The 24,942-nt window shown below is 50.4% G+C and overlaps 3 protein-coding genes across 9 annotated transcripts; 2 read left to right on the plus strand and 1 right to left on the minus strand.

Moving 5' to 3' along the window:
- The first annotated feature begins 3,026 nt into the window (after positions 1-3,026).
- Positions 3,027-8,310, plus strand: CHRNA10 (cholinergic receptor nicotinic alpha 10 subunit). Its single transcript, XM_086678212.1, has 5 exons — positions 3,027-3,396; positions 4,688-4,833; positions 5,268-5,422; positions 6,134-6,666; positions 7,326-8,310. The coding sequence occupies exons 1-5, from the start codon at positions 3,246-3,248 to the stop codon at positions 7,781-7,783; spliced, it is 1,443 nt and encodes a 480-aa protein (XP_086534338.1). The 5' UTR covers positions 3,027-3,245; the 3' UTR covers positions 7,784-8,310.
- Positions 6,920-18,936, minus strand: ART1 (ADP-ribosyltransferase 1). Of its 3 annotated transcripts, none has more exons than XM_086678199.1 (5): positions 17,730-18,936; positions 13,069-13,186; positions 12,093-12,779; positions 10,839-10,880; positions 6,920-9,270 (listed from the first exon to the last, which is right to left on the minus strand). In XM_086678199.1, exons 2-5 carry the CDS (start codon positions 13,129-13,131, stop codon positions 9,265-9,267), a joined length of 798 nt encoding a protein of 265 aa, XP_086534325.1. In that variant the 5' UTR covers positions 13,132-13,186; positions 17,730-18,936; the 3' UTR covers positions 6,920-9,264. The 3 variants fall into 3 exon arrangements, with proteins under 3 accessions (XP_086534325.1, XP_086534324.1, XP_025784846.1); XM_086678198.1 differs by having other exon boundaries at positions 12,014-12,779; XM_025929061.2 differs by having other exon boundaries at positions 11,999-12,779; positions 17,730-18,935.
- Positions 17,740-24,368, plus strand: ART5 (ADP-ribosyltransferase 5). Of its 5 annotated transcripts, none has more exons than XM_086678191.1 (5): positions 17,740-17,839; positions 21,347-21,542; positions 22,499-23,228; positions 23,837-23,878; positions 23,960-24,368. In XM_086678191.1, coding segments are annotated over exons 1-5 (1,059 nt in total). In that variant the 5' UTR covers positions 17,740-17,750; the 3' UTR covers positions 23,962-24,368. The 5 variants fall into 5 exon arrangements, with proteins under 5 accessions (XP_086534317.1, XP_086534316.1, XP_086534318.1 ...); XM_086678190.1 differs by having other exon boundaries at positions 23,837-23,869; positions 23,954-24,368; XM_086678192.1 differs by lacking the exon at positions 17,740-17,839 and adding an exon at positions 20,556-20,935 and having other exon boundaries at positions 23,837-23,869; positions 23,954-24,368.
- The last annotated feature ends 574 nt before the right edge of the window (positions 24,369-24,942 follow it).

Below are 24,942 nucleotides of genomic sequence, written 5' to 3' on the forward strand. Positions count from 1 at the left end.
TGATCTTTTATGTAGAAAACCCTAAAGATTACACCAAATAACAATAATGATGATGACAGGGTTCAACAGCAGCACTGTTAGAATAGCTGAATAGATTAATTCAAAGCAGTATACAAAATCAACATGCAAAAATCCATTGCATTCTATACACTAACAATGAACAATCCAAAAAGGAAATTACAAAATTAATTCCATTTTCAATAGCATCAAAAAGAAAATAGGAATGAACATAGTCAAGGTGGCAAAAGTCATGTACACTGAAAACTAAAATATTGCTTAAAGAAACTAAAGACAAATGGAAAGACATCATATTCATGGAATGGAAGATTTAAAATATCCATACTAACCAAAGCAATCTACAGATTTAGTGCAATTCCTACCAAAATCCCAGTGGCATTTTTTTTTTCAGAAATAAGAAAATCCATCCTAAATTCATATGGAATCTCAAGGGACTCTGAATAACCAACACAATCTTGGAAAAGAACAGAGCTGGGGGACTCACACTTCCTGGTTTCAAAACTTATTACATAGGTACAGTAATCAAAACAGTGTGGTATGGGCATAAAAACAGACATCTAGACTAATGGGTTAAAATAGAGAGCCAGGAATAAACCCTCATATGAGGGTCAAATGATTTTTGATGAGGGAGCCAAGACCATTCAATGGAAGAATTTGTCTTTTCAACAAATGGTGCTGGGGTAACTGGATATCCACATGCAAAGAGATAAAGTTGTACCTTTATCTAAACACCATACCTAAAATTTTAAAATGGATCAAATACTTAAATATAGGAACTAAAACTATAAAACTCTTAGAAGAAAATACAGGGCAAAAGCTTCACAACATTGGATTTGGCAATGATTTATTGGATATGACTTCAAAGTGCAGGCAAAAAAATAATACAGTCAAACAGGACTTCATAAAATATTTAAAATATTGTTCACCAAAAGAATATATCAACTGACTGAAAAAGCAGCCCATAGAATGGAAGAAAATATTTACAAATTATATACCCTATAAGGGCTTAATATCCAGAATATAGAGAGAACTCCTAGAACACAACAACAACAAAAAAACAATTTAAAAATGGACAAAAGGCTCGAATAGACACTTCTTCAAAGAAGACATATAAATGGCCAATAAGCACATGAAACCATGCTCAACATCACTAATCATTAGGGAAATGCAAATCAAAACTATAGTGAGATACCAACTTATACCCATTACGATGGCTACTATTTAAAAAATAATAATAGGGGCGCCTGGGTGGCGCAGTCGGTTAAGCGTCCGACTTCAGCCAGGTCACGATCTCGCAGTCCGTGAGTTCGAGCCCCGCGTCAGGCTCTGGGCTGATGGCTCAGAGCCTGGAGCCTGTTTCCGATTCTGTGTCTCCCTCTCTCTCTGCCCCTCCCCCATTCATGCTCTGTCTCTCTCTGTCCCAAAAATAAATAAACGTTGAAAAAAAAAATTTTTAAAAAAAATTAAAAAAAAAAAAAAAAAAAAATAAAAAATAATAATAAATGTTGATGAGGATGTGGAGAAATTGGAACCCTTGTACCCTGTTTGGTGGGGATGTAAAATGTTATGGCTATTATAGAAAGTAGTATAGCGATTTCTCAAAAAAAAAAAAAATTGAATTACCATATGACCTAGCAATTCCATTTCTGGGTATATATCCAAAAGAACTGAAAACAAAGTCTTGAAGAGATATTTCTATTTTCATATTCAGCAGGATTATTCATACTACCCAAAATGTGTAAGCAAGCCAAGTATTCCTCAAGGAATGAATAGATAAGCAAAATGTAGCATATGCATACAATAGAATATATATAGCCCTAAAATAAGAAAGTTCTGACATATGTAACAAAATGGATCAATCTTGAGGATATTATGCAAAGTGAATCAACTGATCTCAAAAAGACAACTACTGTGTGACTCCACTTACATGAGGTACTTAAGTCAAAATTATGGAGATAGAAAGTTTAGAACTGTGGTTGCCAGGGGCTGGAGACTTGTGAATCTAAGTGTGTGTTCCTGAAGATATCACTGAGATTATAGTTGGTTGACTACTGTGCATCAGACAATATGCTGGGCACTTGCCTTGCATTATTGCTTGTCTCATTTAATCCTTTCAAAGTTAGGACTGTTAATCCCATTATCCTGTATGAGAAAACCGAAACCCAGAGAGTTTCAGTAGCTTGCCCATGTCAGACAACTCATAAGACAGAGCTGAAAGTGACTCTAAAGCCTGTGTTTTCCCTGCTACCCCATATCACCTATGGTGTTTGGGCATGGGGAAAACACTGAGGCTCCGATTGGGATGGCTGTAGGTGAGGATGTGAGCTGCATCCCCTGCTCTGTGGGGCCACCTGGAGGAGCCCGAGGCTCAGTTCCCATTCCCACCAGGAGGGGAGAGCTTGATTGGCACAAAGTGCCTACCTAGCCTGGACAGATGTGTTCGATCTCTCACTGGAGGCAGAGCTGACAGTTTAAAGGAGGCTTCAAGAATTCAGTAATGGTGGTAGAACTCGGAGGACAGCATCATCCATGGGTCCTGCTCCCTCACACCCCTGACCCTAGGATCTCTGTGCCCTCCAATACCCCAGGCTGGGCTTCAGCTGACCCTGGGTGCTGACTTACAGAATTTGAATAATTCAGGGCCCGGTAACCTGAGGTGTCAGTTTCAATTACTCTGTTCCCATGGGCACAGGTGTCCCAACCCTATAATTAAGCTAATGAAAACGGCAAAGGGGGAGGGGCCTGCAGCCCTATGCCTCAGAGGGCTCAGGGCTGATGGAGTCCCTGCCCCGTTCTGCTGAGAATGTGCCAGGCTCATCCGGAGTCCAGGTACGGAGAACAGAGAAAGGAAGTTAGGGGGCTGAAATAGAAGGAGACAGGAAGAATGAGTGGAAGGAGGAAGACCAAAGTCAAAGAGGCAGAGAGGCCAAGAAAGAGTTACAGAAGAAAAGACAAAAGGAAGTGGAGACGCTGAGTGAGAGAGGTAAAGGGGGGTGGGGGGACAGAGACAAGTGCAGGGGCAGAGGCCAGAAGAGGAAAGGACTAACAGAGGAGAAAGAGCAGATGCCAAGATCCAAGTACTTAAATCCAAGGGCAGGTACAAATAGGAGGGTGAGAGAACTGGAAGAGCCGCAGGGCTCCCCAGAGGGTAGCTGGACCCAGCAGAGATTTCAGTCTTACTTCTGACTTGCAGGTGTCGTCCACACCATCCCTGCCAGCAGAGTCTGATGCTGCCCTCAGTGGGGCCAAGAGGCTCACACCCAGAGACCTGCCCCACCTCTTGCTGCGGCAGGGCCATGGGGCCCCGGAGCCACCATCTCAGCCTAAGCTTCTCTGTCTCCGGCCTGGGCTTTCTGCTCCTGCTCTCGCTGCTTCCAGGTGTGAAGCTCAGTAAACCAGCCCTGCTTCTCTGGGCACTGCTGCTGTTGCCTTCCTCCCCAAATCTCTCTCCACACCCTATTTCTCTTCACTACTGTGTGGGGAACAAGTGTTCTATCTGGGTATCATGGAGGACAAAGGTGCTGAAGGGGACAAGAGAAGACCTGCCTGGCCGGGGTGGGAGCAGTGATGGAAAAGCCAGGGTGAGGGGGCCAGATCATGAAGGGCCTTGAATGCCAAGCTGAGTTTAGACTTTATTAGCAGGCAACAGAGAGAGATATTGAACACTTTTAAGCAGCTACTGGCCTGGTCAAACTTGAGTGCTTAAAAACCTGATCTCAGAAATGTGAAGGTTGGTTAGAGAGACTAAACTTGCAGCAGGGGCAGTGAGAAGTCCTCTCAGCTTCAGAGGTGAGTAGACATTCAAAAGATGCCCAGTAGCATGGCTGGCAGGACTCGGGTACTGGTAGGATTGCAGGGGGAGGGGGCAGAAAGGAGGGATAATTCCCAGATTTCTGGCTGAAATCACTGGGGGATCAGTGCTGTTTGCTGAGATGGGGAACACAGAATAAGGAATAGGTTTCAGAGCATGGGAGGAGGAAATGAGTTCATATTTTGGACCTACAGCCTTAAAGGTGCCAATAGGACATTCGGGAATGAATTGTATTTATGGGTCTGGAGCTCAGGAGAAAAATCTGGGCTGAAAAAAAAAAGGCCAAGGACAGGATTCTGGGGAACAATACTTGAGTCAGAGGCTGAAGACAATGTGGTATGTCACAGAAGTCTAGAGAAGAGAGGATTTTCAGAAGGAGGGATAGCCCACAGCATCAGAAACTTCGAAGAAATCCACAGAAGTGCAGCTGGATAAGTGGAGATAGGTTTGAGAGACTGGAGCCGGGGCGGGGGGGGGGGGGGGGTGGCAATGGGGTTAACAACACCTGGGTGAGAGATGAGACTCCTATCATCTGTTTAGGCCCCTGTTGCATTTGCAGCAGGGCAAGCAGAATCCAGGTCCTTAGGAAGGGAAAGGGTGGGGGAAAAAAACAGTCAGCATGCTCCAGAAGACAGTACCAATTTAGTCCTCAGCCTTCACCTCACTCATCCCTGGAAGCAGTCCAGGGAGGAACTAGAACCACAGCTAGATGGACAGAGAAGACATCAGGAGGACCAGTCAGATGGCCAGGAGATAGCACAGCAGGTGACAGGTGCCAGCCTTGTGGGGATAGAGGGTGTGAGCAGAGGGCCCTGGACAAGGGTCTCAGATGCACAACCCTGTTTCCTGGTCCCCCAGAATGTTTGGGAGCTGAGGGCAGACTGGCTCACAAGCTGTTCCGTGACCTCTTCGCCAACTACACAAGTGCCCTGAGACCTGTGGCAGACACAGACCAGGCTCTGAACGTGACCCTGGAGGTGACATTGTCCCAGATCATTGATATGGTGTGTTGTGGTGCAACCTTGGAGCATGCCTATGCCAGTGTCAAGGAATTGGAGGGGGGGTGGGGGGAGGGAGTGAGAGAATGGGATTATTCTCCAAATAATTCTTATCTATAAACATTAATATTAACAATAATAACAGCTACTAACTGTTGGATACTAACTGCTGGGTGCCCACAGTGTGTCCACTACTTGCACACTTGGATTCCTGCCCAGCAGGGATTATCACCCATGTAACTACTGAGGAAACTGAGACCTAAAGAAGAGTGGAAAACTGTCAAGGTCACATAGCAAGGTCAGGCCTGGGTAGGAACTGGACTGTGAGCCAGCTGCGTTTGTGGGTGCCGTCCAGAACTCTGTAGGTGAGTGTGTACACACAGGGGAGGGTGTGCATATATGTGTGCCCACACCTGTGCCTACTCCCTGCCACCCACTAGGATGAGCGGAACCAGGTGCTGACCCTGTACCTGTGGATTCGACAGGAGTGGACAGATGCCTACCTACGATGGGACCCCGATGCCTATGGTGGCCTGGATGCTATCCGCATCCCCAGCAGTCTCGTGTGGCGTCCAGACATCGTACTCTATAACAAGTACTGCCTGCCTGGGCCCCTCCCCCTTCCATCTGTTGCCCTTGGCTCTAGGTTTGCACTGATTCCCCATCCCCACAACCTAACTTGGTTCCTATGCTGCCCTGGAAGCTTTTCCCCCAGGACCCTTCTAAGCTGCCAGCCCCTCCATGATATGCCCCACTTTAGACTCTCCCAAGCCAACCCAGGCTGAATGTCTCCTGGGAACCCACTGTGTGGTCTAGGGGCCATTTCTGTATCTCTCACAGAGAGGGTTCTGGGGTACAAGTGCCTCCTGATGGCATACTCCACCCTTCCAGGCCTGCTCCAAGTCTCCCAGGACTCCCCGACGGCCTACCTAGGGACTTCCTCTAGGGCCTAACCCTCTGGAGCATTCCTTTATGCCACCTAAACCAGTTGTGTTTCCCAGACAACACATGGCTCTGCATATTTTCCCCCAGGGGCCCCCTAGGAGATTTGCAGATAACACAGTGCAGCCAGGTGCCATCTTTTGCAGATGTGTTTTCACCCTGCCCTGGCCTAGATCCGTGTCTCCTCTAGAGTCTGCAGGCGCCACCCCTTCTGAGCCTCCAAAGGCACGCAGGGCCCTCTCTGCCACCCCCTCCACCCTCCAGGCGGTCCCTGGTAACCACAGGGCCCCGGGGGTCACAGAGGTGCTGCAGGAGTCTGCCTCCCATCAGCCTCCTCAGGTAGCCCAACCCCGCCCGCCCACAGGGCTGACGCACAGCCGCCGGCCTCGGCCAGCACCAACGTGGTTCTGCGGCACGACGGCGCCGTGCGCTGGGACGCGCCGGCCATCACGCGCAGCTCATGCCGCGTGGACGTGTCGGCCTTCCCGTTCGACGCGCAGCGCTGCGGCCTGACGTTCGGCTCGTGGACGCACGGCGGGCACCAGCTGGACGTGCGGCCGCGCGGTACCGCCGCCAGCCTGGCCGACTTCGTGGAGAACGTGGAGTGGCACGTGCTGGGCATGCCGGCACGGCGGCGCGTGCTCACCTACGGCTGCTGCTCAGAGCCCTACCCGGACGTGACCTTCACGCTGCTGCTGCGCCGCCGCGCCGCCGCCTACGTGTGCAACCTGCTGCTGCCCTGCGTGCTCATCTCGCTGCTCGCGCCGCTCGCCTTCCACCTGCCCGCTGACTCGGGCGAGAAGGTGTCGCTCGGCGTCACCGTGCTGCTGGCGCTCACCGTCTTCCAGCTGCTCCTGGCCGAGAGCATGCCACCGGCCGAGAGCGTGCCGCTCATCGGTGAGCCACGAAGGCGCGGGTCGAGGGTGGTGAGGGGGCGGGGAGTGAGCCGTCTCCTCCGTGAGACCGGCCCCTGCCCATGCCCAGCCCAGCCGTGCCGGCCCAATTCGGCGTGGGAGTTGGGGGTGAGGGTGGGGGCGTTCCGGGAGCATGCCTCATTCTGAGATTGAGGAGAGAGGGGTAGGCCCCTTCCAGGAAGACATCCTCCCCCTCACCCGTCGTAACAGGCAGTTTGCATTGAGTGCTGGCTGTGTGCCAGGTCCTCTCCTAAGCGCTTGTCATTTATTAACTCAGGGAGCCCTCACCACAGACCTGTGAGGTAAGTTCTGTTGTTATCCCAGTTGTACCAAAAGAATCAATAACTTGCCCCAGATGGTGCTTCTACATTTGAGAGCGTGGCTTTCATGGATTGTGAGGGAGTGCAGAGTCCAGCAGTGAGGAGAACAGCTAGGGAGCACGTGGCTTGTGAGAACTCACTTGTAGGAATAGGGGATGAGGAGACCTTGGCTCTTATGTCCTTCCTGGCTCCATCCATTGGGATTGGAGGGTCCTGAGAGCCTCATGGTGGATGAGCTGGTGCCTGTTTGTGTTGAGGCAGTGGGCAGACTCAGGCACCCTGAGTTCTTGTTTTGGGCCCCAGCTCACTCTCTCTCTTTCAGGGAAGTACTACATGGCCACCATGACCATGGTCACATTCTCCACAGCGCTCACCATCCTTATCATGAACCTGCATTACTGTGGTCCCAGTGCCCGACCAGTGCCAGCCTGGGCTCGGGCCCTCCTCCTGGGACGCCTGGCACGGGGCTTGTGCGTGCGGGAACGAGGGGAGCCCTGTGGGCAGTCTAGACCACCTGAGTCACCCCCCAGTCCCCAGCCTTCTGATGAAGGGGTTCACCCTCCAGCAGTTCCTTGCCATGAGCCACGGTGTCTGTGCCATCAAGAAGCCTTGCTGCATCACGTAGCTACCATTGCTAACACCTTCCACAGCCACCGGGCTGCCCAGCGCCGCCATGAGGACTGGAAGCGGCTGGCCCGTGTGATGGATCGCTTCTTCCTGGGGATCTTCTTCTCCATGGCCCTGGTCATGAGCCTCCTGGTGCTGGTGCAGGCCCTGTGAGTCCCAGGGGTCTGATGCAGCCACAGCACCCCCAGACAGAGATGGAAAGGCCAGGTGGTTGTTGGCTCTCAGGCCACCCAGTCTCTCCCCACTGTGCCTAAGAGCCTGGGACACCCTTTCTTCAGGATCAGCACTGCCGATTTCACAAACCACAGGGATCGCTTGTCTACATACCTTAACCACTAAGGGAAATCCAGAGTTTGCCACTCCCTTAATCCCTATGGAAGAGCAACTCTAAGAAGGGTCAAAATCAAAATGCAGTCCTGGAGGAACAGAATTGAACTTTGATGCTGAGTGTTAGAAATGTTAGAGTGGCAAGGGTGCAGGTTATATGAGAAACAGAACTACCATGTTTCTTTGTCTTCTCTTACTTCCTTGGTGGCTATTATTTTAGGAACTTGGTCTTGCCAGTCCCTGCCTAGGACTCAGGGTAAAGGATTCAGGATTCTAGTTTCCAGAGCAGGAGGCCACACCAGAATTTTGGCCCCAAAGCCCCAACTCATAATAAAGTAAGTGTGTGCCTAGCACCTCTTCAGTGTCCTGTCTTAACCCTTGGGACCCGTGGTAGTGGAAGTTGGGGATCCAGGATTGTCTCTCTAGAGACGGGAACCTTAGGACACATAGATCAGAGCAGAAATTATATGTCTTTGCTGACAAGAATTCAATTGCGCATTCAGCTGAGACCCTGGCAGAGAACCTAATGCTGTCTCTGCTATTTCTCCTGCTCTCTACTGTCTGGAGCTAGAGCCAGTCCACATCATTCCTACACACTGACATTCAGAGAGCTTGAAAATGTCCAGAGCAGGGCACTGCAGACATGAGCCATTCGCAAGATGTTTGTTCCTTTTTGATTTACACGTTTTCTAGCACTACCTGTGTGCTTTAGACCCAGTCCCTGCCATCAGGAAGCTCACCATCTGATACAGGAGGCAAACATGAACACGTGGTGTAGAGAAGCATCTAAGGACCTGTGGGAGCAGAGAGGCAGGACCCCTAGCCCAGCCAGGTGGGAGAAGTCAGAGAAGGCTTCTTGGGAGAGTGAATAGGAGCTTTCCAGGTGCACATGTGAGGCATTTGAGTAATACCAGCAAATGCTCTGGCCAAGTGCTTTCCTCCCCATTCCCCCCCAAACTAGTTTAACCTCCAAGTGAGTTGTTGCCTGTTGTAGAGACCCCCGTGTCTATTCAGTGTCTCATTCTTAGAGCCTTGGCTAAGGCTCAGTCCTCAGATTCCCTTATTTCTCCATCAGCAGGCCTGGCAGCTACCAACGTCCCAGAGTTCCCAGCAGATGGAGTTACCATGGATCCTGGCTGCCTTTAAAGCACACATGTGGCCAACATCCCCATGTTGGGTAGAGGCAGCAGGCAGGGCTGTTCAGTGTTGGAAGGATGATGGGAGGCCTGGAGTCTATGGAAAGGTTCCTCTGACAAGGAGCCAGAGTGGCAGTAGGAGGGACCAGACTGCAGAAATGGGGCCTTGACTCATGGCTGTGGGAAAAACAGAGGCAGAGAGAGAAGTTTTCAGGGTAAAATGAGGTACATAAATAAGACAAAGAGGAGCGAGCAGAGTGAGCTGGAAACACAGACACACAAAGTGTGATGGGAGCCAGAGATGCAGAGCATGGATTCAGGGAGGAGGGTAGGCAGATGAAAGAGCCCCAGTTCCCCTTCCAGAGGTCACTAGGTTGGTCTATGCCCCTGCCCCCTACTGAGACAAATGAGGCATTACAGAGTGGGTTGAACAAGGGGAAGAGATATGATGAGAGCTCTAGTGATGCTCATCTTTGCCCCTCTGCCCAACCCCTGATAGAAGTACTGATGGACCAGGGGGAATCCTTAACTCGTCCAGTGCTTGAAATGACATTACCAGAACTCAAGTTGGTTGGAGCCTGGAGATATGGCTTCTGACCCTGGCTCTGCCACTGACTCCTTCTGTCACCTTGGGCAAGTCATTTCTGTCTCTGGGTCTCCTTTACTATATAATGAAGGTAATACTCCCTGTTCTTCCTCCTTCCAATAGTTTATTGTACAGTAAGGATAAAATAAGATGGTGTCTGGAGAGAAATGGGGACCAGGTAGTGTGGTGGTTCAGAGTGTGGCTCTAGAGCTGGGCTCTCTGGACCCCACCCCTTATTAGCTGTGTGTGTAGGACTGGTTGCTTCACTTCTCTAGGACTTAGTTCCCTCATCTGTAGAACAAGGGTGATGATAGTACCTACCCCACTGGGTCATGGTGAGGATTCATGGCGTGGTGTGCCTGGAGCATGGTGTGGGACTGTGTAGTGGAGAATGGTGGGAATAAAGTAGATGCTAGGGCCCCCTCCTTCCCACTGTTCACAGAGCCCTGGAGGAGGGAAGAGGGACCCGAGGGGGATAAGTGGCTAGAGTTTCTTTCTTGGGAAGGGCCTATTCCAGTTGGTTCCCCTGGAAAAGCCCCTTCCCACCTAGAGAAGTGGTGGCTTAGGCAGGCCCTGGAATAGTGGGTATTCAAGGGAAGAAGAGTCACAACTGAAAGGGACCTAGGGATCATCTAGTCTAATATGCTTATTATACAGATAGGAAAACTGAGGCCCAGAGAGAGCGAGTGATCACAGAGAAAGGGCAGAGCTCAGATGAGATCCCAGGTCTCCAGCACCCAAGACCTGACCTCAACCTTGGAAGGTGGTCTACAGGAGCCCTGAGGTTAGTAATAGAGACAGTGGGTTCTGCAGCTGAAGGAGAAGGCCCAGAGAGGACTTTGGGAGTGGTCCCTTCCCTTCATCCCCTCACTGCAACCTGGATCTCTCTGGTGCATGATCATTGACCTTCTGTGAAGGAGAGGGCCCCATACTTGGGGGCAGGTGTATCAGCTTGCATGACTACTGCCCCATACACACATCTATGTCCTCTAAGAGAGGTTAGCAACCCCCACAGGTGTCTGCTTAAGAGAGTTTACTTGTTTTGATTAAAAGAGGGTTGTTTTCCTTTCAAGAGTGACATGCATTCAGGAGGGGAGTCCAACCCCAGGGCACCCTGCTCATCCTTGAGCTGAGGCCCACATAGGCTTGCAGCTCTTACCTGAGTTATCCAGACGGCAGGGCCCAGACTTGCACTGCTTATCTGTAGGGAAGAAACAGTAAATAATCAAAGTCTCAATAGCTCTCAGGTCAGGAAAGAACCCCCAAACCCTGTGGTCCATCCCCAACTCATTCAAGGAAAAGCTGATACATTTTCTTCTAACTCTGCTTCCTTATGGTGGGACCTCCTTTGCCTACATTTGACTTGACCCATGAGCAGCAGAGCCAGAAGGGAGCCAGCCCTCAAAGCCAGGGTCTATTCTGGGTACCCTCCTGCTTCCTTGGCCTGTAGCTTTGCCTCACCTCTCCCTCTCCCATGCCCTGTCCCAGCCAAGGAGGCACTAGTTTATGTATTTTGCATGTCTTTTTTATCTTCCATTAACTCATGCAAGCTCATGGTGCTGTCCAAGGTGAGAATGGTAGCCATACTGGACTTTCTCCTATCTTAGATGTGGTCCACAGTTCCAGGCAACAACCTGCTTCTAATTATGCAAATTAGGCCTCACAAGCCCCTGGGCATCATTCGGCCAGGACCAGTAACCCCCAACCCCTTCAGATATTAAGAACCTGAGGCTGGCCTCATGATTCCATCTCCGGCCAGTCTTGGAGGATAGACAGGAAGAGTATCCGAGACCTGCCACAGCCTGAGCTGGAACTTTGGGGCACAGCCCCTAATGGCTATCTCACCACCCACCTGCACCCCTACCCAGCACACACGACAGCACAGGATTTCCATTCAGCCGAATGCATGTGCTCCTCTTGGAAGCTGAGGTTGGGGCTCTTAATCAGACCCGGCATCAATGGTCTGGGTGTCAGTGCTATGGCCAGAAATTAATTGCCTTCCAGCTTCCAGCTGGGAGAAAAGCCTGACCAGTTCTGTTTGGCTCTCAAATGTCCATAGACACCTGTCTTGGTCAGAAAACCCTCTTCAACCTCCCAGCAGGCAAGTGGCCAGCTCTGGCTTAAGCACCTCCAGGGACAAGCGTCCTACTACCTCAGAAGCTTGTCTCCCCTTAGATGCAAGGGGGTGGAGGGGCAGAGGGACAGGACTGGGTCCCCCTTACTATTAATTTATTTGTAATATTTGTGTATGTATCCCCTGAAAACAGAAGGGGAGGCCCATCTTCTGCATAGATGCTGACCAGTGCATCCCCTGCTCACCTTTAATGTACTCACAGTTGTATGTGCTGCGCTTGCCCAGGGCCCGGAGGTAAATGCGGGCAGGGCCCTGGGCTGGTCTGCTGGCATTGATTACCTGGAAGGTCTCAAAGGGGGGGATCAGCACCTCATCCTCCCCAGGGAAGAAGGAGTAGCCCTTGATAGGTGCCCCAAGGCAGGTCCAGATGCCAAAGAAGGTGTCGTCCCCAAACTGCTGGGCTGCAACATTCTGTAGGGAGGCGGAGGCAAATCCTCCCAGCCTTACAGTGGCTCCAGGTGCTGCTGGCCGGAAGCGCAGGCCATGCACCCCTCGGAACACCTGGCGGCACTGGGGTGAACGCTGGCCCCTACCCAGCAGCTGCAGGGCCTCGGTCAGCAGGAAATGGAGTGTCTTGAAGGAGAAGTGGTGGAGGTAGGAGGCTCGGGAGCGGCCCGCCTCCCGCACGGCTGCGTTGAACTGCTTGTGCAAGGGGCTGTTGGCTGTGTAGGCCAGGAGGGCCACCCCATGCTCATCGCGGAAGCCAGGGGGTGGCAGGGGCAGCCGGGTAGGGCTGGGGCCCCACTCTGGTCCCCAGGCCTGGCGCTCCTGCCACTGGCTGCTTGCCAGTGCCCAGCCGTCAGCATACACTTTGTTGGCCTGGAACTCTGTTTGGTTGAGATCCGGGAGGGCAGCTGTCATGGCTGCTGCACAGCCAGCATACTGGTCATCAAAGGAGGCTGGGGCCATATCCAGGGGCATTTCTTGAGAGAAGAGGTCTCGATGAGTGATGGGGTGGCTCTGGGCCTGAGGGAGAGGGAGCAGTAAGGACTGAGAGGATGAGCCTCAGGAGAATGGGAGCCTGTCACCAAATTTCTCCACTTAGATGATGACGCTGAGAGCCCCAAACACACCTGGAGGGGAAGGGGATTGGGAACGACTAGCTGCAGAGACCAGGGTCTGGGACTGTCCCCTCGGGCTGGGCAAGCCCCAAAGGAAGCATCAGTCATTCTCTCCTCCCCTGGCTCCTCACAGGAAGCTGACAACTCAGCCGACAACTGCCTGCTGACATGGGGACAGTGGAGGATAACCATACCTGAAGTGCTTCCATGAGGCCCATGGACACAAGCAGCAGAGACACCATGGCAGGAGGCTGCATGTTGGAGGTAGCCCTAGACAAGTTACTATCTCTCTTTGGGTCTCAGTTTCTTCATCTAGAAAATGAGAATGTTAATATGTAATTTCATAAACATTAATTGACACCTAATCTGTGCCACTCCCAGTGCTTGGCACAGAGTCACAACATAGAAATGAAGGCTCGAGAGAGAGTAGACACTTCTTGCTGGAACATAGGAATATGGGAGACTTCCTGGAGGAGGTGTTACCTGAACAAGGTCTTTCAGGTAAATAGGAGAATAAGGCTTCAATCAGTGGAGACTGGGATAGGAAGATTGGCATTTGGGGTGGGAAAGGAGTCGTGGGTAGCAGAAATGAGAAGATCAAAGGTGTTGAATGTAAAAAGTGAAAGACATTTTATCCAGCACGGCACAGCTTGCAGTGTGGGAATGTTGGGGCCGTTCGTGAAAGGTCCTGACTACCACAGTAAGAGGTCTGGGCTTCACCCAGTGGGGGATGTGAAGGTGGAACAGGGCAGATCCAGGACTGGTCACCTGGTGGGACCATGGCAGTACTCCAGGTATAAGATCCAGCCATCCTCCCCTCCTGCAGTCCTGGTGCCAACTGAGCCCTCCTCCCCTAAGCCCTCGATTGCTTCCAGGGCAGGGACAGATGTAGACCCCCCAGGTGGTAAAGGAGAGGGGCTGGGAGTTGGGGAGAGGATGAGATGGGGAGTGAGGCTCCAAGAAGGCAGAGTCCAGCTTGGGGTAAGGATTGGAGCAGACAGTCTCTCCGTGTCCTCTCTCACTCTTAACTGTGCTTGCTGTTACCGTGACAGTAGTATCCTTTCGGACCTTTTTCTGTGCACATGCAAGTAATTTAATATTGAAATATGCATACACACCTAGTTTTCTGTACACAGGCTGCTTTTGGTTTTTATTTTCTTTTTTTCAAAAAGGAAAAGGAACATGCCTTTTCATGTTTCACATACATCTCCTGTAACCTTTTTTCCAGGAAACAATGTATCAAGGATTTCCTTCCACATCATACATTCATATCTACCTTATTCATTATAATGGCAGCACGGGATTTCATAATATAGCTAAACGATAGGTTGTTCAACTATTTTCTTCTGGGCACACATTTTTTTGGTAACTTTTTGACATTTTTCACATTACACATAATACTTTATGAACATCCATGCATGTAAATCCTTATCTACTTATGGGCATATTTTTATAGGAAAGATCAAGAAGTGATATAATGTTGAAAGGATATGAATTATTGTTTATTTGGCACTGCTCAATTACCACCCAGAGGTACTAGTTTGCCCTTCTGCAGCAGTGAATGAGAGTGGCCTTTTCTCTATGTCTTTGCCAGTTCTAGTTATTATTATCTCTCTCTTTTTTTTTTTTTTTTTTTGAGAGCGAGAATCCCAAGAGCACTCCATGCTCAGTGCAGAGCCCAACAGGGTCTTGATCCTACGACCCTGGGTTCATGACCTGAGCCGAAATCAAGAGTCAGCCTCTCAGCTGACTGAGGATATCTATTTTCTAATTCACATTTCTGCTTACTAACAGGATCAATCTTGACTTTAATGTTTAATGTTTTAAAGGTTTAAGTTTTTTAAATCTTTTTGAAAAATATTTAAGAGAGAGAGAGAAAGAGAGAGAGAGAGGGCAAGCCAGGGGAGGGGCAGAGAGGGAGAGAGAGAATCCCAAGCATGGAGCCTGATGTGGGGCTTAACCTTACGAACTGTGAGATCATGACCTGAGCCAAGATAAAGAGCCAGACGCTTAACTGACTGAGCCACCCAGGTGCCTCTAAAGGTTTAATTTTTTTTTAAAGTAATACATTTTCATTGTTCAGAATTTGAATAGTCCAAAAGGCACACAATAAAATATCTTTCTCTTGCTAATTCCTCACTCCATCTCCCCAGAGGCAACCAACATTCCCATTTTCTGTGTATCCTTCTAAAGATACTCTATGCACATATAAGCAAATTCAAAGATATTTCTATTTTCCTTCTTATACACAAATGGTAAAACAGTCAGTGGTTCTTTGAGAATCTGATGAAAGGTGAAACGTCTCCTCAGAAAATGGAGGGGCATCTGGGTGGCTCAGTCGGTTAAGTGTCCAACTTCTGCTCAGGTCATGATCTCACAGCTCATGGGTTCAAGCCCTGCACCAGGCTCTGTACTGACAGCTCAGAGCCTGGAGCCTGCTTCATATTCTGTGTCTCTCCCTCTCTCTGCCCTTCCCCTACTCATGCTCTGTCTCTCTCTCTCTCTCTCTCTCTCAAAAATAAACATTAAACTTTTAAAAAAGCAAATGGATGTATGTACCCTCACCCAATGTTACATAAATTTCAGGTGGTTATGTCTCTGCCCCCAGTCTCATTCAGGTTAAGCATCCCTGTTCTATAATCTGCTGGGTGGGAGGAGGCTAAACTTTGATGGTTCAGCCCACCCACAAGTCCACACACAGGGGCAGTGGATAGTTCTCGTGCATGCTGATACCTCAGCTTATGCTGAGCTTCCCACCTCTAGTTTTCCATGTTATTTTTGTGCCCAAGACCTGTGCCTCCATCACCCTGTAAACTTGCTCAGGGCAACCCAAAAGTGCAGGGGATTTAATGTTCCCAGGGACAACCCTTAACCAAGGAAGAATGGTAGTCAGATTCCCTTTCCCACAGAGAGTACCCAGTGGGATTAAGCCCCAGTTGACCACAGTGGTCACAGTGTGCTCATTAACGCACTTTTTTGGGGGAGGGGGTGCTTTTCTCTTCTCCATCCCACTTTGCCACTTTTTAAATTTTATTTAATGTAATTTATTGTCAAATTGGCTTACAACACCCAGTGCTCATCCCAACAAGTGCCCTCCTCAATGCCCATCACCCACTTTCCCCTCTCCCCCACCCCCCATCAACCCTTAGTTTGTTCTCTGTACTTAAGAGTCTCTTATGGTTTGCCTTCCTCCCTCTCTGTTTGTAACTATTTTTCCCCCTTCCCTTCCCCCATGGTCTTCTGTTAAGTTTCTCAAGATCCACATATGAGTGAAAACATGATATCTGTCTTTCTCTGACTGACTTATTTCACTTAGCATAATACTTTATCCATTCATCAGTTGATGGACATTTAGGCTCTTTCCATAATTTGGCTATTGTTGAAAGCGCTGCTATAAACATTGGGGTACATGTGCCCCATCCACTTTGCCACTTTTAAACTTGTACTTTCTGGGATCAACTTACAAATAAGCTCACTACACCCAAGTCCTTGTCTCTGGATTGGCTTTTGGGAGACTCTAAACCAAGAGAGGGGGTCTTTTGGGGTCACAAATCATCAGAATGTGGCCCAGAACTGTTCTATTAGCTTGGACCCTAGAATGATCATATAAGCAGCAGACCTGAGCCCAGCCAGCAAAAAGCTGAGGCAGACTGGCAGCTTGAAGCAGAGCAGCCTAAGCAAACTCACTTTAGATTAGACCATCTATAGTCAGCCCAAAAACCTGTGAACATGTGAATAAACCTTTGCGTGCCACGAGATTTTATGGTGCAGAGCAAAATGGTTATGCAGCAAAACCTCACTAGGCCAACTGTATCTCTTGCCATCTCTCTGTTGCCCTTGTTTCTATCCTCATCTCTACCCTGCAGAGACAAGGCAAGAAAAGAGAGAGTTCATAGGCTTGGGATAGGGAAGTCTGAGTTCTGAAGTGAGAGTGAGGACCTTGAATCATGTGGCCTAAGATACTAGCAGTGAGGATGGACCCAGAGTCATTAGGTATAATTTACTAGACATGGTGTCTGATGGGATATAGGGGGTGCAACAGAGGGAAAAATCAAGGATGACATACAGATTCCATACTCCAGTCTGCTAACAGAGGAGGAGCAGAGACACTTTAAAAGCTCATTTTGCCCATCCCAGCACATGATAGGTGCTCAATACAAAATGAATGAATAATCAGGTTTAGAGGAAAAACGGTGAGTTCAGTTTGGCATGTGTGGACTCTCAAGGGGCAAATGTCCAAGGGATAGAAGAATGGACAATAAGATGAGACATTTGAGAGTCATGGGTGTATTGAAGTCAGAAAAGACATAAGATCCCCAGGGAAAGGAAAAAGAGGGCTGAGAAGCAAAGAAAAAGCTGCCTGAAGCCAAAGCACAGGCAGACCAAGACATCTTGGGTTTCTAGAGGCTCTTCACTTGGGTCTCATGAAGTACCCTGGTATTCTTGTGATAATTTCCTCTTTAAATTTTTTTTTAATTTTTATTAATGTTTATTTATTTTTGAGAGAGAGAGAGAGAGAGAGAGAGAGGCAGGCAGAGAGGGAGACACAGAATCAGAAGCAGGCTCCAGGTTCCGAGCCATCAGCACAGAGACGGATGCGGGGCTTGAACTCATGAGCCATGAAATCATAACCTGAGCCAAAGTCGGACGCTCAACTGACTGAGCCACCCAGGCACCCCAATAATTTCCTCTTTAGGTTTTATCTAGCTTGCCATTGAAAGAGTCTCATATAATATACCATCTCTGTTATTCACCCAGTCACCCACAATGGTCACTTCATTCATCAAACACTAAATTAGTTGCCATCTAATCACCATATGGATCCATCCTAGAATCCTCAGGACAGAATCCTTACCCTCAGGACAGAATCCTCCTCATGCTGGCATTTGAGGTGCTCTGTGACCTAGCCCTCCGTGACCTCTTCAGCCTTGTGCTTGGCTTCTCCAGTACAGAACAAAGTTCCAGGTGAGGCTCCACTTCTTCCCTCCCCATGGCTCTGCACACATTGCCATCTGCTGGGGATGCCCTTCTCCTGCTACCCACCTTTCAAGGCTTAACTCAGGGGTCCCCTTCACCAGGGAGTCTTCTGATGACTCTGTGCTCTTAAATCACCCTGTGCTTCCCTCTGTCACTGTCCTAATCGTACTGTGTTGCCCTTATGTGTCTGTTTCCCCTCCTGGCCTGTGAGTTTCTTGAAGCAGGGACCAGCTATGACCTGTTCTGTGTCCCCAGAGCTTAGCCCAAGGCAGCCACAGATGAGGCCACCTGGAATGTTTGCTGAGAGTCTGAGAGGCTTTCTGGGTGCAGCTAACAGTGTAGACCACTGCAGAACAGGTAGTTTGATGACTTTGGTGAGCAGTATTTGGGAGAATGGGGTGGGGCCAGAATGATGGGGAGGTCATGGGAGGCAAGGAAGTGGAGGCACTGGGCAACCCCTTATATCCCACCTGCCCTTCTGTTTTTCCTCTCATCCTGTTCAGGGTACTTGTCATTTCTCCTTATCCAGACCCTCACTGAACATTTCCTTTTGGGGATGTGACTCTTAAGTCCCTTCCCAGGAACCCCTAAGCTTCTCAATGCCCCAAGCCTCCCTAGGTATCCTAAACCTCTCCATAAAAGGGGCTACGGTCTGAATATCTGTGTTACCCCCAAATTCATATGTTGAAATCCTAATACCTGCTGTGATGGCTTTAGAAGGTGGATCTTTTAGGATGTAATAAGTTCATGAGGGCGGAGCCCTCATGAATGGGATTAATGTTCTTTATCAAAGAGACCCCACAGAGCTCCCTAGCCCCTTTTACCATATGAAGACATACTAAGAAGGTGCCAGTTATGAGCCAGAAAGAGAGTCTTCACCCGACCATGCTGGCACCCTGGTCTCAGACTTTCAGCCTCCATAACTATGAGAAATGTTTGTTTATAAGTTATGCAGTCTGGGATATTTTATAGCAACCTGAACAGACTAAAAGTTTCCCTGAAACTGTTCCTAACTCCTGAAACTCCACCATCAATACCCCAAATTTCCCCTTTAAAAGAGTCTTTCCCTGCCCTGTGCCCAGGAGGAGGGCGGTGTGCCCCTTACCTAGGCCTTCTCCAGGGAAGCTGGTGTTGGTCTTCTGCGATGGCCACCAGGGGAGAGGGAAGGCAGGTTTCTCCTTTATACTGTCAGTCCCTCACCCCCTGTCCCCACACAGCTGCTCAGAAATGTGACACTCCCCCATCTATTTCTGGATGTCTCCTCAAGGCTTGGGAACACTAGCCTCTGCCCAGTCTGCCCTGGGCCTGTGCTCCTCCCATGTAAAAGGGAACCCCTGAAGCCAGAGAGAAGGTGGGCTGAGGCATCGAGGATCCAGGCTGGAATGACTGTCTCCCCATTGGGTTTGGTCCTGTGCACAGCACCCCTGTCCTCGGTATCTTTTACATTTGCATTTTATTCCTTTTATGTGAGCATGGAGACTCACCTAACATGCCAGGAGAGATTCCCAGATTAAGGTGGCTGGGTCTGGCCAGCACTGATTTGCTAGGTGATCTTAAAGGACTTTCTGCTTCTGCCTCAGGGCCTCTGTTTAGTGACTAGATTTGATTCCATCTCTTGGGGCCTTTCTTGGATTTCCATATTTGGGGATGGGGGAAGCACTTGCATCAGAGAGGACAAAACTCTGATCCACTAGATCTGATACCAAGGACTTGTTTCAGCAAGCCTACCCATCCCAGACAGTATCTTCTGTTCCAACAGCAAATGCTGAGGGTCCTCCAGGGACAGAGGCAGCCAGGATACACAGGCAAGATGCTGTTTTTCATAGTCATGGTAGACAATAGAGAAACTCCTGATTTTCTAATCTAGTTGAGCTTTGGGATAGTCGGTCTCATTGGAAGGGGACAAGAGTACTTGTCTTTTTTTTTTTTTTTTTAAGTTTATTTATTTTGAGAGAGAGAATGTGCACAAGCAGCGGCGGGGGATGGGCAGAGAGAAAGGGAGAGAGAGAATCCCAAGCAGGCTCCATGCTGTCAGCGCAGAGCCCAACACAGGGCTTGAACTGGTGAATGGTGAGATCATGACCTGAGCTGAAAAAGAGTCAGATGCTTAACTGACTGAGCCACCCAGGTGCCCCAAGAGTAGTTGTCTGGCAGCTGTGTTTGCCTGACAAGTGTTCTAGTTTTTTGGGATGCCACTCCTTCCATCTACCTCCCCACATCTCTCCAAGCCTGTATACACAGTTTGTCTATTTGGGGCTATAGGAAGGAATTTGGGAGAAAGCAGGATTCTTGATGAAGGAAATTCTTTATTTGGCGGGCAGCCTGAGGGGATGGGGCAGCAGGGATGGGGCTAAGTGAGTGAGCCAGACCAGGATGGAGGCCCTGTGGTTAAGTCTAACCTTGTAGGCCCACTTTTGCCCCTGCAAGCAGCAGGAAGCATCTCTTTAAATCCTGACATTTGAGACCCTCCCCCCCCCCAATTCCCATGGCCACTGTGAGAGTAACCCTCCCACCCCCAGCGGCTCAGGCTGCCAGAAAGCTGTCCCCAGAGCTGCTTACTGATTCCTCAGCTGGCCACTTCTCCCATTACCTATGATTTGGCATCCAAAACTCAGAGCCAGGTTATTTATAGACAGGCCCGCAGCAGGGGAGGGGAAAGGCTAGTGTTTGTAAACATGGGGTCACCTGAGTCTAAGAGGTCCAGAGAGGGAGGGTCTGGGGAGAAGTGGTACTGGCCCCTGAGGCTGTGAGATAGCTCTGCATCTGGTCCCACCCCACTAAAGGGAAGGGGAACGATGGGTGCCGCTCAGAGGTCTGACCACAAACGCTCCAACGTTTGGGCCATATGCAAATATCATGCAAATCAGCAAATGCACCAGCGGAGACTTTCTGGTGGGCGGGACCCGCGTGGGCCTCCCCGGCGTAGTGGTCTGGGAGGTGGGGCCCAGCCAGGTCAGGGCCCACCTGAGGAAGAGGCAAGTCTCACAAGTCTCACAAGTCTCACAAGTCCCTCCCTCATCCCTGGCCTCGCTCGGAGCCAAAGTGGATTCTGGAGAAAGACCTCGCAGTCCTAGGGGTAGGGAGGTACGCCCCTCGGCCCCTTCCCGCGCCACACCCGCTGCCCCCACCCCGTGTCCGTTGTTGGAGAAGAGAGGTGTCAGGTTACCGCCGCGGGGGCTATAGTTAGCCGCGGGACTTTGTTGATCGGCTGGACTCCCGGGACAGCGCAGCGCCCGCCCGGACTTGAGCCCCCTGCCTCCTGCCCGAGCTATCAGGGCCCCTTCCCGCTCTCGCCCCTGCAACTTCCAGGTGGGTTCCCCGGCCTCCCTCCCCCTCCCTTGTCCGGGCGAAGCCAAGTAACGGCTCCACCCTTACCATCGCAAGAAAGTCCCCGAGCAGAAGACGCTGAGCTTGGGGGCGACTGGGAACTTGGGGAGCGGAGCCCTGGGGTTTTGCGGAGGACAATTAAATCTAAAGCCACGCCCACTCCCTTAGGCCCGCCCTTAGCCCCGCCCACGCCCTCCTGGACTGTATCCTGAACGGGGGCACTTCACACCCGAGGAACGGACCCAGGTCTTTGTCCCCGAGCCCACCGCCAATGGTGCCCTCGACATCTGGACCTCGCTTTCCTGAGTCTCCCCCAAAAATGATGCTGGTGGCTCTGCTGATGGCTCTCCATGCCCTCTGGCAGGTAACTGGGGGAAGCTTCTCCCACCACAAGGGGAACAAACAGTTCAGGGGCAGACCAAAAAGAGGTGGACTGGGGGGCTGACTCTTCAAAAATCTCTCCCAGGGACTCTTCTCTAGGATCCCAGTCCTCTTAATCTTCTTCTCAGGAACCTCCATCCCTGCAGGCAGCCCCAAGTTCCCATTCTCTCTCCCAGAATCCTCACCTCCACCCACTGGTCCTCCTAGGATCCTCCTTCCTTCATATCATTCCTCCCCACTTCCTGTCTGCCACCACAGGCACAGCCCAGGCAAAGCGGCTTGGGCTACCTGTGCGCTGCCCTCCTGCAGCTCCTTCTAGACCAGGGCTTGACCTCCTCCACACACCCCACCCCATGTTTGGAAAAATGGGCTTCTAAAGCAGGAGAAGACTCAGGAGTCTCAGAGCTGACAGTGTCTTGGTGTTGTGGCATGAGGGGGGAAGAGAATCTAAGGATGGAGGCAGGGTCAGGTCACTGGACATTGGCTGTATATTTGTATATCACCTGAATACTGATCTTAGAGCCAGAACAGTGCTTGGAAGTCATCTAGCCCCACTTCCTACCAGGTACAAGAACTTCTCTAATGACAAAATGACCCCATCATGTTGTACAGAAGTGAAGATCTATATGCTGTCCTCACAATATCCCTGTGAGGTAGAAAGTATCCTCAGTTTATACGTGGAGAGCCCATAAAAGTTAAAGAGACATACACAAGATCCCACAGCTAGTAAATGGGGAAGTCTGCATTTTAACCCATGTCTGCCGACTGCAGTGGCTGTGCTATTTAAGCCCTTGAGCTCTTGCCAAATTGCATATACTATATATCTGGTCATAGAAATGAGATACTGTGTTTCTGAATTGATCTGCCACCAGGGCCCCTGTCCAGTGCTCTGAACTTCTATCCTTTCCTATGTGGCTCCTCTCTTTCCTACATCCATAGGCCCGGGCTGTTCCCATCCTGCCCCTGGGCCTGGCTCCAGACACCTTTGATGATGCTTACGTGGGCTGCGCAGAGGAGATGGAAGAAAAGGCAGCCCCTCTGCTGAAGGAGGAGATGGCTGGCCACGCCCTGCTGCGGGAGTCCTGGGAGGCAGCACGGGAGGCCTGGGAGCACAGGCGTGGAGGGCTCACCCTGCCCCCTGGCTTCAAAGCCCAGCACGGAATCGCCGTCATGGTCTATACCAACTCATCTAACACTTTATACTGGGAGCTGAACCAGGCTGTGCGAACAGGCGGTGGCTCCCGGGAATTCTACATGAAGTACTTCCCCTTCAAGGCCCTGCATTTCTACTTGACCCGGGCCCTGCAGCTGCTGCAGGGCAGTGGGGGCTGCAGCAGGGGACCTGGGAAGGTGGTGTTCCGAGGCGTGGGCACCCTTCACTTTGAACCCAAGAGGCTGGGGGACTCTGTCCGCTTGGGCCAGTTTGCTTCCAGCTCCCTGGATGAGGCAGTGGCCCGCAGATTTGGTAATGCCACCTTCTTCTCTCTAAGGACTTGCTTTGGGGCCCCTATCCAGGCCTTATCTGTCTTTCCTGAGGAGCGCGAGGTGCTGATCCCCCCACATGAAGTCTTCTTGGTCACCAGGTTCTCCCAGGAAGGAGCCCAGAGCCTGGTGACTCTCTGGAGCTATAATCAGACCTGCAGCCACTTTAACTGTGCCTATCTGGGTGGTAAGCCATGCACGAGGGAAGCAGGACTGGTGGGATGGGTGAAACAAACCAGGATGCCCTTTCAGGAGACCCACTTGGTTAATGGGAAAGCTGAGGGCCAGAAGTCAGCTGTAATTACTATTCTCTGTGACTTGGGTTCTGCCAGCTCTTAAAAGGTCTTATAAGTGTTTTCTGGATCTATGAACATTCTCAGGTGATTCTGTAAATATTCTCAAAAGGCTCTATCTGCTGTATAGTCTGATTGACCAATAGAATCTGGTTAAGGAAATTGATAAGCAGAGGAAAGCGACGGATGCTTCTTCAGATCTCAAGAGGCCCTGGGCTTAATGGGTTTGACAGGACACATATATGATGCTGTTCCTAAGTACTGAGGCAAGGACAGTATGGAGGAGTGGCTGGGGCCAGGGTGGGAGCAGGGACGGATAAGCAAGCTGGAAAGATTTTCCAGGGGAAGAAAGAGGAAAGAAAGTCAGAAGTCAGCATTTTGGAGAAGGGAAAGCTGGATTGAGAAGGGGGAATGGCCCACGCGAGGACCTGGTAGGAAGGGAAGCTTGGGGTGTGAGGGTCTGTATCTACATGGAGGCCTCTCATGGTGCTGTCTGTTGCAGGGGAGAAGAGGCGGGGCTGTGTATCTGTACAAAGTGAGTACTCTTTGCCCCCTCCCTCAGCTGCTTCAACTCCCCCTGGCCCTACTGACCCTTCACCTTCTTTTCTTCTCTCTTCAGCAGGACAGCCAGACTCCACCTCCCAGGGGGACTTCTCTCTACTCTCCTGGAAGACCCTGTTCTTGGCACCTAGGGGCTTCCAGATCTCAGGAGTTGGGCCCTGAAAGTTCAATATCTGCCACTTAGGAGTTCTGGGAACTGGTGACCTTCATATGAAGAAGGGAGCTTCGAACAGCCTCGAAGCGAGAAAGTGGTTTCGGACACAGCCCTAGCAGCCACTTCCCCAGGGATGGGGACCCACCCAGCCATCTATCTATCCAGCCATCTCCCCTCCCAACCAGGATGTGGGGGGATCTGAGGCCACGACAGGGTGGAGGGAGCCCTGCTGTGTGGTGGTAGGGACTCCCTGGGACAAGCACGGGTAGTACTATGACGATCACTCAATTAAACAGTATTGCAGTGTGGTGACATCAAATTTCATGATTGGTTTATTCCATGAGACCAGACCATCTACTCTGCTCTAGCCTTGCCAGACTCAGAAACTGAGGGACTAAAAGGATGACTTCTTGATCCCTCCTAGACATGGTCTCCTATGCAGACCCCTGTCACATACCACAACTTGCAAACCAGAAACTTTAAGAGTCAGAGATTCCCCACAACCTCCAGGAAGGAAGGCAGAAAGGGAGAGAGGGAGGGAGGAAGGAAGGAAGGAAAGGGAGGGGAGGGAAGGAAAGAGGAGGGAAGGAAAGGAAGGAAGGGAGATGGATTCATCACCCATTTGTCAGATGAGGAATGCAAAGCTAAGGAAAGAAGCAACTTGCTCAAGATCAAAGAGTTAGTATTAAAACCAGGCTCCCTGCCTCCCAGTCCAGAATCCTTTCCACTAATGATGTGAAGGAACTCAAGTAGGAGCCTAAACCCAAGATACCTGGGACCCCATAGCAAGACATTTCTGTCTGTCCTGCTCCCACAAGAGTCCATTTCAGGGACAAGGGAAAGGGATCTCAAAACGTGAAGAGACAGAGATCCTTACACTCTCTGGAGGCATC

This window comes from Puma concolor, chromosome D1 (genome assembly GCF_028749965.1).
Source record: "Puma concolor isolate L17-30 chromosome D1, mPumCon1.1.hap2, whole genome shotgun sequence".
Lineage (NCBI taxonomy): Eukaryota > Metazoa > Chordata > Mammalia > Carnivora > Felidae > Puma > Puma concolor.

What these genes read in the sequence shown, in the direction of transcription:
- CHRNA10 (XM_086678212.1), top strand. Translation starts at nt 3,246, where the DNA reads ATGCTGCCCTCAGTGGGGCCAAGAGGCTCACACCCAGAGACCTGCCCC. An exon ending in GACATCGTACTCTATAACAA is followed by an intron (nt 5,423 to 6,133) that starts GTACTGCCTGCC and finishes GCCCGCCCACAG; the next exon opens with GGCTGACGCACAGCCGCCGG. An exon ending in CGAGAGCGTGCCGCTCATCG is followed by an intron (nt 6,667 to 7,325) that starts GTGAGCCACGAA and finishes TCTCTCTTTCAG; the next exon opens with GGAAGTACTACATGGCCACC.
- ART1 (XM_025929061.2), bottom strand. Translation starts at nt 13,131, where the DNA reads ATGCAGCCTCCTGCCATGGTGTCTCTGCTGCTTGTGTCCATGGGCCTC. An exon ending in GCCTCATGGAAGCACTTCAG is followed by an intron (nt 12,780 to 13,068) that starts GTATGGTTATCC and finishes CCTCTCCCTCAG; the next exon opens with GCCCAGAGCCACCCCATCAC. An exon ending in CTGCCGTCTGGATAACTCAG is followed by an intron (nt 9,271 to 10,838) that starts GTAAGAGCTGCA and finishes TTTTTCCCACAG; the next exon opens with CCATGAGTCAAGGCCCCATT.
- ART5 (XM_086678190.1), top strand. Translation starts at nt 17,751, where the DNA reads ATGCTGGCATTTGAGGTGCTCTGTGACCTAGCCCTCCGTGACCTCTTC. An exon ending in AGTACAGAACAAAGTTCCAG is followed by an intron (nt 17,840 to 21,346) that starts GTGAGGCTCCAC and finishes CCACTCCCTTAG; the next exon opens with GCCCGCCCTTAGCCCCGCCC. An exon ending in CTCTCCATGCCCTCTGGCAG is followed by an intron (nt 21,543 to 22,498) that starts GTAACTGGGGGA and finishes CTACATCCATAG; the next exon opens with GCCCGGGCTGTTCCCATCCT.